Raw genomic sequence first — 16,597 nt, 5'->3', positions numbered from 1 at the left:
TAGATAACACCATACAGCCCCCTCTGTAGATAACGCCATACAGTCCCCTTTGTAGATAACGCCATACAGCCCCCTCTGTAGATATCTACAAAGGGGGCTGTATGGCGTTATCTACAGGGGTGCTGTATGGCGTTATCTACAGGGGGATGTATGGTGTTATCTACAGGGGGATGTATGGCGCTATCTACAGGGGGATGTATGGCGTTATCTACAGGGGGATGTATGGCGTTATCTACAGGGGGCTGTATGCCGTTATCTACAGGGGGGGCTGTAAAAAAGGCACTATCTACAAGGGGGGGGTTGTGTGACACCCAGGGGAGGGGGGGCCCCAGTCAAAAGTTTGCTATGGGGCCCAGTCTTTCCTAGTTACGCCCCTGCTATGGGGTATTGTCAAGAGGAAGATGAGCGACACCAGACCCAACAATGCAGACGAGCTGAAGTCCGCTTCAAAGCAACCTGGGCTTCCATAACACCTCAGCAGTGCCGCAGGCTGATCACCTCCATGCCACGCCGAATTGATGCAGTAATTCATGCAAAAGGAGCCCCGACCAAGTATTGAGTGCATATACTGTACATACTTTTCAGTAGGACGACATTTCGGTATTTATAGTCATTTTTTAAATTGGGTATATATAATAATCTAATTCTCCCGGACACAAAATTTTGGGTTTTCATTAACTGTTAGCCATAATCATCAACATTAAAACAAAAAAATGCTGGAAATAGATCACTCGGTGTGTAATGAATCTATATAATATGAGTTTCACTAGTACACGCAAACACATTTTTTTCCGGGGGTGGACATATGTTAGTACAAGGTTACTCACTGCTGGGGCCCTGTATCTAAGCCTATCATGTGTGATACTGACTGCTGGGGCACTGTATCTAAGTCTATCATGTGTAATACAGTCTGCTGGGCCATGTATCTAAGCCTATCATGTGTAATATTGTCTACTGGGGCCCTGTATCTAAGTCTATCATGTATGATACTGTCTGCTGAGACAAGGAAGGTATGTGGGACTAACCTACCCTACAAGGGACTGCATGGTACTGTCTACAAGGGGGATGTATGGCAGGGGGACTGTGTGGGACACGCTCCACAGGTGTCTTTGATTAGGGCCCCAAGACATAACTTTGCTTGGGGCCCCAGAAATGTCAAATTTGCCCCTGAGGTTTTATACAAGGATACTTACTGCTGGGGCCTGGATCTAAGGCTACATTCACACGAGCGTGACAGATTTATGCACATAAAATACATGCGTAAATCTGGTCGTGTGCGTTGCATTTTGCATCAGTGTGCTTTGCGTGTGGCATGTGTTTTTCACACACTTGCAAACATTTTTATTTTTTTTTAATGTAATTGATGCGTGAAACAAGGACAGCATACGGGTGTCGTCCGTGTGCTGTCCGTGGTTTTCACACACCCATTGACTTCAATGGGTGACTAGGTACGTGAAAACGCAGTAACATAAGGACATGTAGTGAGTTTCACGCAATGGACACTAATGTGTGAAAATGCACGCATGTGTGAATGGCCCCATTGAAATCAACGGGTCCGTGTGCTGTGCGTTATTTCAACAAAGTGCATGTCACTTCTTGAGACGTTTTTGAAGCCGTTTTTCATTGACTCAATGGAAAAACCGCTCCAAAAATGGCCGTAAAAAACGCCGCAAAAAACGCAAGTTGCTCAAAAAACGGCTAAAAATGAGAACATTCCCTTGAAAACAGTTCTGTATTTTCAGTCATTTTTTTAAGCGTGTAAACATACCCTTAGTCTTATAGATATGCTATCTCCGATATACATGTAAAAAAATAAATTTTCAGGGGGGGAGGGGTGTAAATATATGTCTATGGCTTGTGCCCCTGATCTTTTAAGACCCTAGCAACGCCCCTGGATGTTGTTGCTAGGGTCTTAAAAGAGAGAAAGAGAGTGGCTTAGTGACTTCTTCTGTCATTGGGTCAAATGCTGAAAGTGAAGAAGAGGGAGTGCGGGAGGGAAGGGGATCGATGTTACTAGGGGACTGGGAGATAATATCATCCCGGATGTTGTCAATTTTAACTTTAAAATAAGTAGCCAGGTCTTCAGCACTGAGATCTGTGATCGGTGTCTGCACTTTAGGACTAAAGGAGGGCATGAAACGTATTGAAGAGGCGTTTTGGATTGTTAGATAGTGTGGAGATGAAAGAAGTGAAATAGACTTGTTTGGCTCGGTGAAGGGCAGAGTTGTAAGTTTTGAGCATAAATTTGTAATGGAGGAAATCTGCAGCCAAATGCAATTTTGTACACCGACGTTCGGCATCGCTGAAGAAAGCGGGATTGAGGCGTGTGCCAGTGTTGTCGTAGTATTTGTCGGGTGGTTTGGAGTGTGGGGGGCTGCTTCATCCAATGCATTTTTGAGAGTGTTATTGTAATGTTTGGCGGCCAGATTGGGACAGGAGAGGGAAGAGATAGGGGACAATGAGGACTGTAGACTGTCTATGAGTTGCTGAGTGTTAATGGCATGGTTAATAGATTTCTGTATGACTGACACGTAGGCATGACCTGAGGAGGCAGAGAATATTTGATAAAGAAGGTTGTGGTCAGAGAGCGGGAGAGGAGAGTTAATAAAGTCAGAAACTGAGCAGAGACGGAAGAAGACCAGGTCAAGCGAATGCCCGTCTTCATGTGTAGGAGATTTAGTAAGTTGTAACAGACCTAGGGAGGAGGTTAAAGATAGAAACTGGGAGGCAGATGGGGAGATAAGGTTATCAATGGGGATGTTGAAGTCACCCATGATGAGAGTGGGTGTTTCAGAGGATAGAAATTGTGGAAGTCAAGCAGCAAAATGATCCAGGAATTGTCGGGGTAAGCCCGGGGGGCAGTAGACATCTGCCACTCTGAGGGAAAAAGGGTGAAAGCGTCTGAGGGTGTGGACTTCAAAAGAGGGGAATTTGAGTGAGGGGATAGGGGGAATGACCTGGAAAGTGCAGTGTGGGGAAAGAAGTATACCTACTCCTCCACCCTGCCTGTTCTCAGCCCTATGCACACGACCATAGAAACGTCCGTAATTGCGGGCCGCAATTACGGACCCATTCGCTTCTATTGTTGGAGCCAACCCTGTGTATGTATGTACTGTGTTTTAAAGAGGTTGGCTTCTCTGAGAAAAATAAAAAAAAGTGTCTGAATGGAAACAGCATAATTCTCGTCCATGAGCTGTGTCTGGTATTCGTTTATGTTGTTTTGTATAGCACCAACACATTCCATAGCACTGTACAGACGTTGTCGTTACTGACTTTCCCCAGTGGGGCTCATTATCTAAATTCCCTACCTGTATGTTATTTTGGTGTGTGGGAGGAAACCCATGCAAACACAGGGAGAACAGATTAACTCTATGCAAATGTTGCCTTTGGTCGAAGTCAAACCCAGGACTCCAGCGCTGTAAGACCGCATTGCTAACCACTGATCCGCCATGTTATGATGATATTGCAGAAAATGGGGCTGAGCTGCAATAGCTTTTTTCTAATCCTGGACAACCCCATTACTGGGGCATTTTTCAATGGGTTTTCTAAAACAGACAACCCCCAGTGACATAACTACCGCTGTAGCAGCCACAGCAGTAGTGACGTCACATTCAATAGTATCTGCATCCTTAGGACGCAGTTACTATTGAACGTTATGGCAGAGCAGGGAGGTAGCTCTCTTCTTTGCCATTTACTAGTCTACAGGCCACGTTTGGCCTGCAGCCTATCAGGCTCCCTGTGCAGGCCGGCGTGATGATGCTATATGGCTCTATCTACAGAGGGGCCGTATGGCACTATCTATAGGGGGCTTTATGTCGATGTCTACAGGGGGCTGTATGGCACTGTCTACAAGGGGGAGGTGGGGGGCACTATCTACAAGGGCGAGGTGGGGGCACTATCTACAAGTGGGGTGTGACACTGTCTACAGGGGGGCTTTATAGCACTGTCTACAGGGGGGTTGTATAGCACTGTCTACAGGGGGACTGTATAACACTGTCTACAGGGGGGCTGTATGGCACAATCTGCAGGGGGGCTGTATAACACAATCTACAGGGGGGACTATCTACAAGGGGTACTATCTAGAAGGGGTGCTGTGTGTGGCACCTAGGGGAGGGGGGCCCTGTCAAAAGTTTGCTATGGGGCCCAGTCTTTCCTCGTTACGCCCCTGACAACCCCTTATGGCCAAACATCTAAAAACAAAATTCCGTGATAAACATAGATCTATATCTAAATAATCTAAACATAGATTATTCAGTTGTGCTGAGCATTGTTCCGCTCTAATTTACTGGAAATCCTTTTCCACTTAGATCTCCTATACAGAAACCTTCGCAGATGCTGTGAAAAGCTTGTTACATCCGATCAGTTACACTAGCTCCCATACAACAAGATTCTATGACTCTCCATCAACCAGTTTAAACTATTGTTTAACGTTTCCTGTTTTTATAGCAGATAATATCAGCCCAGGGCGGTGTTTGATAAGGCAGGGGAGTTACTCAACATTGGATATACTTGGGAGACGATGTGGAAAAGGTCAGAGAGACACTAGCAATACAGAATGGCTGTGCATAAACTTCTGTCTACTTTGGTAGTGCTATTGAGTATCGCAAGTTATGGTAAGTATCAGCTATATATAATAAGTATGAGTGTCATTGTGTCTAGCGTAGGTGTAAATGGTAGTAGGGGTTGTGATTAGTGATAATAATATATATTATTTTTTTATAGATACAAGTGCTGGTTTTGAACAAAACTTTTTAAGAAAGCTTGGTTGTTGTTACTTTTTCCGAAAATTTTTAACATAAATGTTAACATACACTGGAAAGAAGCCAACACAATGTTATGAAACAGAGCTTGTTCACAGGCATGAGGAAATATATAGGATGCCATCATATAAACGGTTAGGAAGGATTGTTCGACTAAAATGAGCAATTGTTCTGTGAAAACATAACAACTGAAGCGTGAAAGGTGGTAGGGAGGCAGCCTCAGAAATTCCTAGTAAAAAGCATAGTAAACATAGACATAAAAAGCTTCTCGCTATAGGATAGGATTCCAACACACTATTGAAAAATATATTGAATGAGGAATTCTGTTAAGTATATTGCATGTAGTCACATTATATGTTATTTCTGGGTATTATATTTGAATGTAAAAACATTTAGTTTAGTTAAGAATTTATCAGGTAACCTATGACTGTTCTGCCACCTGGTTCTAGAGCTACACAGGCACAACACAGTACATTTGGCCTCTTGCATTTACTGCATCCATTTTAATTTAACAACTAATTACAATAATAATGATTAATAGTTAAATAAGTAAATAAAATATTTCTTAGGCCTCATGCACACTTCCATTGGCCGTCGTACGGCCACTAACGAAGGATCCGTGAAACACGGACCACACACGGATGGCTTCCGTGTGCAGTCCATTGCTTCAATGGACCAAATGAATGAAATGGCCGAGACTTTTCAGTCAAAAACGCACAGGAGTAGAACCTGCCCTATTCTTGTCGGAACGGCCACACGGTTCCATTAAAACAATGGAAGTTTGCATGGCCCCATAGAAATGAATGTGTCAGTGTGATATCAGTTAAAAAAACGGAGAGCACCCTGACGAAAAAAACTGAAATGGCCGTGCAGCCTTAAGGTAACCACAAGGGTTCTAATCCCTCTTCTTGCCATTTTCCATGGAGTCATGCTTATATGTGAAAAATTACCTGTTTTCTCTCCTCTCAGAGTGCTCCCCACGTGGTCGAATCCTGGGTGGTAGTGAGGCCCTTTTACACACTAGACCGTACATGGTGTCATTGCAATTGGATGGGCAACACTTTTGTGGTGGACTGCTAATCTCTGAAGAGTGGGTGCTGAGTGCAGCACATTGTAAACCAGACAGGTACAACTTGCCATACTCAATATATAATAATAATTGTCGTAACTGTTATTTTACCATGAAGTAGGGATAAAATGTCTACAGAATTTGTTGCGTCTTAAACGATAAACCATTCATATAATGATAACATTGGACTAAGCGCTAGTCCGCTCACAGTCACTTGCTATGTTTCTTCCTTGAAAACTAAAATAGCATGGTCTAAGAATAAGGTTAAAATAATCGGTGGGAAAATTATGTAAATTATTGCCTGAGGCAACTATAGATAGGGACATAATTATGCCAAGCCGACCATTCCAACTCAGCAATGAACAGGACCAATTATGTTGGGCCAATAAAACTTTTTTTTACAGGATCATAAATGTGTCAGATAAGCTAAAAAATTATTCTTGGTTGCTAATCATAATAATGTTCCCAACTGAGAATTTCTAATGCGAAATTTAAGATTTCTGTTATGGTCAGAACATGACATGGAAGTATTGATCAGATCATTGTAATAATAGAATAATGATTGCTGGGGCATGTACAATTTAAGTTCATGTCAATTAAATGGGTTCTTTGTTGGCATGTAATTCGATATTCTATATATGTGTCTAAATGCTGGAACATGTTATGTCATACCGTGAGGCTAAACTGTAGGGGCCCTGAATAATAAATATTCTACATTAGGGTGACAATACAATGGAAGCACGGACTCGAATGGAGAATAATACGACAATTCAAAATAAAAATACAATATGTTCATCAAGTGGAGCTAAGCTTGGGCACATACACCAATCACAGCGGTGATTTTTCTAATGCAATATATATATGGGTTTAAAATAGAAGATTTTTCAAGAAGTCTATCATTGGTAAAATGAGCATAAAGGATATTACGAACAATGTGATGTGCATGCAAAAGAGTCAATGAACATGGAATAAAACATTTTTTTCCCTTTCCAGCGTTAATAAGACTCTGCAAGCTGTCCTGGGGACTAACTCTCTGACAGACCCTAAAAAGTTAGTTTATGATATTGACATGCAGATCATACACCCTCAGTATAACGGAACTACTAAGCACCATGATTTGCTTCTACTGAAGGTAACTATGAACTTATTGGAACTTACCCATAAATCAGACTAAGGCCTTATGCACATGGCATGTCTCGTGAGCACAGACCTGTACAGTGACACTATTGCTCTGTACTGTGGAACCATAGGCACTCCATGTACTGTATATGGTGTCTCCGTACTGTATATGGTGTCTCCATACTGTTTATGGTGTCTCCATACAGCACTGTATTGCAATTCTTATATGGAACGTGTTATTTGTTTTATCTGACAGATTTCATATCTATCCAACTGAAAAAATGCTAAGTTGTATGGAGGAATTGTATGGCCCTATAGACTTCTATTACTGCCGCATTACAGATTCATACACCATAAAGTACATTACTGTATGCTTTCATGACTTCATTATGGCTTAATGCATGTATGGTATCCATGATGACTACAAGTCTGACTACTAGAACTATAAAAACCTATGTTTTTACATGAATGGAATTATTGATGTAATATTAACCTGTAGTAAAACATAAATTAATCATTTTCATTCCTAGTTAAGCATGCTTTACATACAATAGAGCTTATTTGATAATCTGTGGCACTACATATTACTGAACCAGTTGATGTGGACACTATTGTGAAAGGTTATACTCTATGGTTATTGAAAAATTATTAATGTATAGAGATTTTTGCTTAATCAGCAGTCTATTTTAACTTGGGCGAATAAACTGTACACGGACTTATAAAATGTAATATATTCATATATTTGTATTCCTTTACTGAAAAGCTATCAGAAAGGGTTCCATTGAGCAAAACAGTAAGTCCTCTAACATACCAGACAGAAGATATTGTGATTCAAGAAAACACACTTTGTCTGGTAGCTGGCTGGGGAAAAATTAAGCGCACTGGAAAGAAGCCAGACATCTTAAATGAGGCAATGGTCCCAGTGATCAGCCAAGATGTATGCAACCGTTGGGACTACTATCATGGAGACATCACTGCCAACATGATCTGTGCAGGGGACAAGAAACGGGATTCATGTGAGGTGAGGTTAAATATAAGTCGTGTACTAGTAGCTTCAAGCTAAAATGTCACATTATAAATCATACGTATTGCTACCTTGCTGTTAAGTAACTGAGTACGTTAATATGAATGTTCACCTCCATGTTGTTTTTATGTCCATAATTCTGTGCTGATTATTTTCTTAATATATCTATGAAGATTGGGGCTTTGATTTTCTGATACAGAGCTCCAAAACCCCTGCACAGACATACAGGGCCACCATCAGGAATTTCTGGGCCCCATACAGCCAAGATGTCTGCCCCCCCCCCCCCCCTCTATTACCGGGGGTGGGCAACGGAAAGTGTGGCACTCACGTTTGTACGTTATACGCATGAACTGATTTTGGTGCTGATGTCAATTACAGTGAAGGAAACCATGGAGCAAGGCAGTGACCGGTTAATGCTCTGGATTTTGATCTATTTAGCCAAAACGTATCCCACTGTATGGCATAAAGTGGGATACGTCACCCGGGGAATGGCCCAGGGGAAATTACTGAAGTCACTGTCCATGAACAGGGCTGGAGCCTTCTACTAGCGCTCTGCCCAGGGACTATGGCGCTGTTCCAGATGTCCATATACGTAAAGTGACGTCCAAAGCTTTGCAAAGCCTGAGTACACGACTGGAGCGTTGGCAACGCCGTGGCCAGGGATTCCGGCCCTGGAGAATCCCCTGACATCACTTTACATATATGGACAGTGATGTCAGGAGCTTTCCCAGGGACAATGTCCACGGGTAGAGACCTTGTGATGCTCTGTCTGGGGACTCCAGAATAGCAAAGTCTACTACGCTATTCCATTCTTCAAAAATAAGGTAAATCGACGTCCACCAGCCCGATGTAGGCTAAGAGGACATAATGGAGCCCTGTGAATTATCGTCTACGTTGTTTATAGTGTACGTTAGGAGATTCCCTGACGTACACGATAAACTTAGGGCAACAGCATGATGTGAAGGGGGCCTTAAGGGAGGGGGAAGCGCTTTTGTGAGGAAGGATGTAAGCAGAACTAATGCTCCGTTCTTACGTTGCCATTAAAGTTCAATGTGTTTTTCAACAGCAAAAATCTGAGGCTTACCCTTTGATTTCTGACGCAGTTGTGCCACAATCTTCTAGCAGATCCGCACAAGAATAAGACCCTGTACACGCACAGTTTTTTGTCGCATTTTTTGCAGCGGAAACTGCGTTGGAAACTGCGGCAAAAAACAGCCGAAATCGCCTTCTATTGATTTCAACGGGAGGCGAAGAAGTTTTTTTCCGCTCGCGAGAAAAAGAAGCAGCATGCCCTTTCTTCGGGCATTTCCGTCTCTGACCTACCATTGACATCAATGGGAGGCAGAGAAAGCGTGAAGGAATTTCTGCCTGCAAAATACTTTGTGAACAAGGCCTAAGTCCCATTGTCATTCAAAGTTGCTTATCCTCGGCTTTTCCATGTAATAAGACGCACGCTACTTATTGCTGTGGTCAAATCCAACATGTGTGAACGGGGCCTTAGGGTGAGTTTAAAAAAAACTCTGTTAGGCCAAATGCACACGATACTTATTACGTGCAAATTTGGCGCTGGTATTTTCGTGCGGCAAATCCACATTGTATTGAAGTACCAAAAAATCTTTTGTGTCGCCATATTCTGAGAGCCATAACTTTTGAATTTTTCCGTCAATTTATAGGTGTGAGGGCTTAAATTTTGCAGAGCGAGCTGTAGTTTTTACCGATACCATTTTGGGGTATATGCAACTTTTTTATCAGTTTTTTTGAGCGCTAAGGTGACCAAAAACCAGCAATTTGCGTGTTTTATATATATTTTTTTATGGCATTCACCCAGCGGGTTAAACAACGCTATATTGTGAAAGATCAGACTTTTACGGACGCGGCGATACCAGCTATGTTAACTTGTAGTTTTTTTAACATTGGTTTAGGGAAAAAATGTGAAAAGTTTTTTTTTTTTTTTTTACCTTTAACCAGTTCAGGACCGGGCTATTTTGCGCCTTCAGGACCAGACACCGTTTAGCCCTTTTTAGCACGTGTTAGTTAAATGGCTATAACTTTTTTATTTGTTGGGCTAACTACGTGATTTTTGCGAAGGTTTTTCCGTAGACAATGCAGGTTTTTTTTTTATCGTTTTTATACACACCTTTTTTGCTATTTTAGAATTTTTATTCATAAAGTTTCAAAATAATAGTAAAAAATAAGCTTTTTTTACGTTTCAGCTATTTTGTTTTGGTAATAACATAGTTTTACCCTAAAATAGACCTTTTATTTGTGATCGTCATTGTCTACCGTAAATTTTAATTTATTACATGTCTATATTAGGGTAATTGGGTCAGCGCTAGCATTACAAAAATGTTATTTTTCGCTGATTTTCCTAAATAGTCGATGCAAATGACAGTCAGTATAATCTTCAAGCCATCAACTGTTGGAGTATAATGCGAATTTTATTGAACAAATCTCCTAATGATAACAGATTTTTTTTTAGAAGTAAAAAACTCAAAATGTACTGTTTCAAATTATTATGCACAACAGAGTTCAAAACATTTTAAAGGTTGTAAAGAGAACTAAAATGGTAATTTGTTGAATTTGCAGCATCAGGAGGTCATATTTACAGAAATCAAAAGCTCTTTCAATCAAAAAAAACTTAACAGGCCAAGTTACATGTTAACATAGGACCCCTTCTTTGATATCACTTTCACAATTCTTGCATCCATTGAATTTGTGAGTATTTGGACAGTTTCTGCTTGAATATCTTTGCAGGATGTCAGAATAGCCTCCCAGAGCTTCTGGTTTGATGTGCACTGCCTCCCACCCTCATAGATATTTTGCTTGAGGATGCTTCAAAGGTTCGCAATAGGGTTGAGGTCAGGGGAACATGGGGGCCACACCATGAGTTTCTCTCCTTTTATGCCCATAGCAGCCAATGACACGGAGGTATTCTTTGCAGCATGAGATGGTGCATTGTCATGCATGAAGATAATTTTGCTACAGAAGGCACGGTTCTTCTTTTTGTACCACGGAAGAAAGTGGTCAGTCATAAACTCTACGTACTTTGCAGAGGTCATTTTCACACCGTCAGGGACCCTAAAGGGGCCTACCAGCTCTCTCCCCATGATTCCAGCCCAAAACATGACTCCACCACCTCCTTGCCGACGTCGCAGCCTTGTTGGGACATGGTGGCCATTCACCAACCATCCACTACTCCATCCATCTGGACCATCCAGGTTTGCACGGCACTCATCAGTAAACAAAACAGTTTGAAAATTAGTCTTCATGTATTTCTGAGCCCACTGCAACCGTTTCTGCTTGTGAGCATTGTTTAGGGGTGGCCGAATAATAGCTTTATGCACACTTGCAAACCTCTGGAGGATCCTACACCTTGAGACTCACAGGACTCCAGAGGCACCAGCGGCTTCAAATACCTGTTTGCTGCTTTGCAATGGCATTTTAGCAGCTGCTCTCCTTATCCTATTAATTTGTCTGGCAGAAACCTTCCTCATTATGCCTTTATCCGAACGAACCCGTCTGTGCTCTGAATCAGTCACAAATCTTTTCACAGTACGATGATCCCGCTTAAGTTTTCTTGAAATATCCAATGTTTTCATACCTTGTCCAAGGTATTGCACTATTTCATGCTTTTCGGCAGCAGAAAGATCCTTTTTCATTCCCATATTGCTTGAAACTTGTGGCCTGCTTAATAATGTGGAACGTCCTTCTTAAGTAGTTTTCCTTTGATTGGGCACACCTGGCAAACGAATTATCACAGGTGTCTGAGATTGATTACAATGATCCAAAGAGCCCTAAGACACAATACCATCCATGAGTTTAATTGAAAAACTAATAATTAAATGTTTATTACACTTAAATCCAATGTGCATAATAATTTGGAACACGGTGTATGTGTATTTATTATAAAAAAAATTTGCACTTGACTTTACTATTTTTTTATTACTATGGTCTGTCCCTCAAAGGTCAAAAAAGACCTTTGTGGGACTTTATATATATTTTTTTCTTTCTTTTACACCATCTTTTCCACTGTAACTGGAGCTGCACAGCAGCCCCAGTTACAGGGGAAATCAGCCCTCTCGAAGTGACGATTGTCACTAACTGTGCTGTGCTGGGTCTAGTAAGACCCAGCAGCAGTCTGTCAGAAACGGCACCCGGCGATCATGTGACCAGTCACATGATCACCGGGAGGAATAGAGACAGCGCCGCTGATGCTGTCTGTATTCCTATACACAGCGTTCGTTGAGCGCTGTGTAAAAGAGATCAGAGAAGACAGAAGCAGCGAAAGTTGCTTCTATCTTCTCCTCAGGGTCCTCGGCAGTCACTGACAGCCGGGGACCCGACATTCAGCTGCCCGATCGCCGTGCCGCAAAAAGTCTATGGCTCTGGTTTTAAGGACCCTGACCGCTGGCCGTAAAAACACAGCTAGCGGTCGGGAACCAGTTAATACTTAATTTTTTTTTGGAACATAAAAAAAAACTTTATTTAACTGTTTTTTACTTGTTTTATTAGTCCCCCTAGGGGACTTTAATCAGCGATCCCTTGCAATGATTATCCACTGTATGATATACTGCAATACTAATGTATTGCAGTATATCGTGATTATGACAGTCTCCTTTGAAGCCTTTCCAGAGGCAGGGCTTCAAAGGAGTACAAAGATGGCAGACCTGCGGGCTTTCATTAGGCCCCCAGGCTGCTATAACAACTGTTGTTAACAGCTGATCATGCCGCGGGGCGGGGGCCCGATGGCTTGTTTCAGGGGGCGCCCCCCCCTGATTCTAACACTTTACATGCTGTGGTCGCAATTGACCGCGGCATTTAAGGTTTTAAATGGGCGGATTTAAAGTGATCTTTGATTTCGCCCATTGCAGTGAGGTGTCAGATGCGTAACACAGTCGTCACCCTCTGTGTATGGAGCGAGCTCAGCCCGTGAGCTCGCTCTATACTTCCCATACATACCTAACCCTTATCACGTACAGTTGCGTGATATTGCGTTAAGGGGTTATAAATCAGCAGCACGTCTTAAATTCCATGCCTATTTTTTTTCTGCTGCACGTTTGACAAACCCCATTCACATGAGTTAGGGCTTATTCAGATTAACATGTTAATCGTCCGTGTGAAGGACATTTTTTTTAATGGCCATCACACAGCTACATGTATTTCTATGGGGTTATTCACATGGTCGTTGCTTTAACGGACCGTGTAAAGGGCCTGTGAAAAAATAGGACATGTCCTATTTTTGTGCATTTTCACGGATCCCTCAATAGACTCAAGTCTATGAGGGATCTGTGAAAACGGGTCCCGCACAGGTGCAAATCGGAAGTGAAAACGGTCGTTATTCACAGCTGATTTCACACACGTTCGTCTGAATATAGCCTTATGTTGTCATTTGTAGTGAATTTGTAGTGCTCAATCCACACCAAAAATAGGAGACAATTAGACATATTCAGACGTCCATGTTCGGTCTGTGATATACGGACCGTGTATCGGACATATTTCCCGGACTGACCACAGTTCAGGGAGCCGGGTTTCTAGCATCACAGTTATCTATAATCATAGGAGTCCCTCTCTTCCCGTGGGAATACAGTCCCAGGTCCCGTACTGAAAGCATCATTACAGTATGGTGCAGTATTCCCGCGGAGAGACAGGGACTCCTAGCAGCATTGATAACTGTGATGCTAGGAGTCCGGCTCCATGAATTGTGGTCGGCCTGGGAAATACGGCCGATACGCGCTCCGTATATGACAGATCAAACACGGCTGTCTGAATAAGGCCTTAGTCTAGTTACACAGTGCGGTCAAATCCCATTTTTGCCACAATTTTTGCAAAATCACGGCAAAAACGTGATTTGACCGCACTGTGAGAACAGCACTATTTTTTTATGTTTTGTATCCTTTTTTTATGCAATTTTCGTAATAGTGGCACAAATCACGCGGTTTTGCAGCGATTTATATATAATCGCGGCAAAACTGCACAATTTTTGCAGCTATTTCGAAAATAGCGGTAAAAAAACCCTAGGAAAACTAACAAAAAACATTTTAACATACTTTATATATTCTACAAGTGGGGTAAGGAGGAATGGGAAGCAGGATGCAGAGAGGGGGGGGACACACTCACCAGCCTGCAGGTCCAGTCGGCTGTGTAGCGAAGGAGCTGGCTGGGGGGCAGGATCTCCACACAGAGCTTCTGCTTCTCATGCTGCATCTTCCACGTCCAGTTCGTGAAGTTGCAAAAGGTCTGCAGGGGTGGCTGCGAGTGTTGCGGGGGGACCGTGAGCGTTGCGAGGGGGCCCGTGAGCAGTTGCGAGGGGGGGTGACAGTCCAGGGGGGCGACGACAGCCCGGTGGGCAACTTTTCATCAGCCATGTGGCTGGGCCCCTGACGGGAGTACTACTAGTACTGCCTTGATGGCAGCCCTGCAGACATAGATTTGAAACATAACATGCTCGCTGCCTGCAGCTGCCACTAGGGGGAGTTTACTGCATACTATTTTATTATTGAGTTAAATCAGGGGAATAGCTATGGGTTACTCCATCTAGTGGTGGCTCCAGGCATCTAGCCTGTTGGTTCAAATCTATGTCTTTGCAGGGGATTTGGACCTCTGTATCAGACAAACAAAGCTTTGACCCCTATTAAGTATTAAGAAACTAATCAACACAGGATTCTAAATCTATATAGATAAAAAATAAAAAAACATGTTATTCAAGGGTGAACATTCACTTTAAAGGGAGAAAGTACAAAGGTTTCCGAAAACAGACCAGTATGCAGAAATCCATAGATGTTTGATCTATGGAATCCAATAATTATAATAATTATATCCAATAATTATGCCGCATATGAATGAGATTGAAAGATATTTAGATTCATTCTGCAAGGTTTAATATTAATTCTTCTTTTTACTATTTGCATTCATTAGGGTGACTCCGGTGGACCTTTGATATGTAATAACGTGGCAGAGGCTGTAGTGTCTACAGGATTTAGCGTATGTGGCAATCAAAAACGTCCGGGAATCTACACACGCATTTTTCCCTATAAAGAGTGGATATTCCACACCATGCATAATATCACTATTCCAACTGTTCACATCTAAGTGACAGGAAACCATGGGTTATCTTCTTAAATCTATTGTTATAATCAATATCTCTTAATAAAAATGGCTTTGCTTCAGGTATTTGTTACAGGTTTCTTGCAGATTGCTAAAATGGATGTTGCAGAAGCTCAAACAACCCACTTTAGGAGTTGTTTGATATACAATATGAGAATTGTCAATAACCACAGTAGACCTTTAACTGTAGGTGAAAAAAACTATTGCCTTTTACTTTTACGCCTACCATTTGTTAGGCTTAGATACAGGTCCCCAGCAGACAGTAATCTTATACTGTATACGATTACTGTCTGCAGGACCCTGTATCTAAGCCTACCTTAGGCTTAGATACAGGGTCCAACAAACAGTGTCACACATGCACATGGGCCCCTGTATCTAAGGCCCTGTTCACACATCACCGCTGCCCTTCCGTTGAGGGGTTCCCGTTAGAGGTTTGTGTCGGGTAACCCCTTAACCGAAAGGCAAACTGAAACCCTAGCTTCCGTTTCCCTCACCATTGATCTCAATGGTGATGGAAACTTTGCTAATGGATTCCCTTTGTCACTGTTGTGAGACAGGGTTCCGTTGTTTTTGCGGAATCAATAGCGCAGTCGACAATGCAAAACAACTGAATTCTGTTACAACGGTAATAAACCTTTAGCAATGTTTACGTCACCATTGAGATCAACGGTGAAATGATGTGAACAGGCCCTTACTAATGTTTTTGTTTTTGTTTTTTTACAGGTTCGGTCGTTGGACTACGTCGGATTCCAGGACTACTTTGATGACAGCTTTTTTTATTCTCAAAAAAATTGGAAAGCACTTTTATAACCAGCCAGATACAACATAGCAGCAGACTAGCATTACCAGGGTGGGAAGGGCCACTGTTTTTGGGCTTTCCCAGCCTTATGATACCAGCCTGCGGCCGCGCCAATGCTCATCCATCCGTACAGATGGTCGGGTACTGGATCGTACCCGTCTATTCCCGGTACCGCTGGTAGCGTTGGGTACCGGAGTAATAATGGGGGTTAGTGTTAGCCTCTTCATGTCTAACATTAAGCCCTGCCTTAGTAATGGACATTGTCAATCAGTCAGCAGCCATAACGAAGGTGGTAGTAATAACGTTTAAAAAAAATACAAAGACATAGATAATATATTTTATTGAAATAAACATCCCACACACAACCCCCATTAAATATTTTATTGAGAATAAAAAAACGCCATTATCGAATCGAAGTAGTCGAATCCAACGTAGTCCAACAACCGAACTTGTAAGAACAAACACACAAAAATATCTAGTAGCACCTAAAAAAGCAAAACAATTCTTATACTTACCTTTCCTGGGTCCAGCGCTGGAGCCGCAATGTCAGCGTGCTGGACCGTATATCTAATCCCACCATGTGTGATACTGTCTGCTGAGCCACTGTATCTAACCCTATCCATAGCTATAAGGTCGTAGTGCTATAGATATGCTGTCTCTTTTATATATATATATATATATATATATATATATATATATATATATACACACACACACACACA

General features: G+C 42.2%; 1 protein-coding gene across 2 annotated transcripts in view; it reads left to right on the top strand.

Moving 5' to 3' along the window:
* The window catches only part of LOC142741632 (serine protease ami-like), a 278,481-nt gene extending 263,343 nt beyond the window's left edge, over window positions 1–15,138 (top strand). The window contains exons 1-6 of one of the 2 annotated variants that reach the window (XM_075850997.1): window positions 583–600; window positions 4,447–4,613; window positions 5,730–5,886; window positions 6,823–6,961; window positions 7,712–7,969; window positions 14,888–15,138. In XM_075850997.1, coding sequence (XP_075707112.1) covers window positions 4,556–4,613; window positions 5,730–5,886; window positions 6,823–6,961; window positions 7,712–7,969; window positions 14,888–15,061 — 786 coding nt within the window. In that variant the 5' untranslated portion in view covers window positions 583–600; window positions 4,447–4,555 and the 3' untranslated portion in view covers window positions 15,062–15,138. Of the gene's footprint in view, window positions 1–582; window positions 601–4,446; window positions 4,614–5,729; window positions 5,887–6,822; window positions 6,962–7,711; window positions 7,970–14,887 lie in introns of those variants that run through there. The other variant, XM_075850992.1, reaches the window with a different exon arrangement.
* The last annotated feature ends 1,459 nt before the right edge of the window (window positions 15,139–16,597 follow it).

This window comes from Rhinoderma darwinii, chromosome 1 (genome assembly GCF_050947455.1).
Source record: "Rhinoderma darwinii isolate aRhiDar2 chromosome 1, aRhiDar2.hap1, whole genome shotgun sequence".
Lineage (NCBI taxonomy): Eukaryota > Metazoa > Chordata > Amphibia > Anura > Rhinodermatidae > Rhinoderma > Rhinoderma darwinii.
Note: the sequence above shows the minus strand (reverse complement) of the source record. Positions and strands in the feature narration are given on the sequence as shown.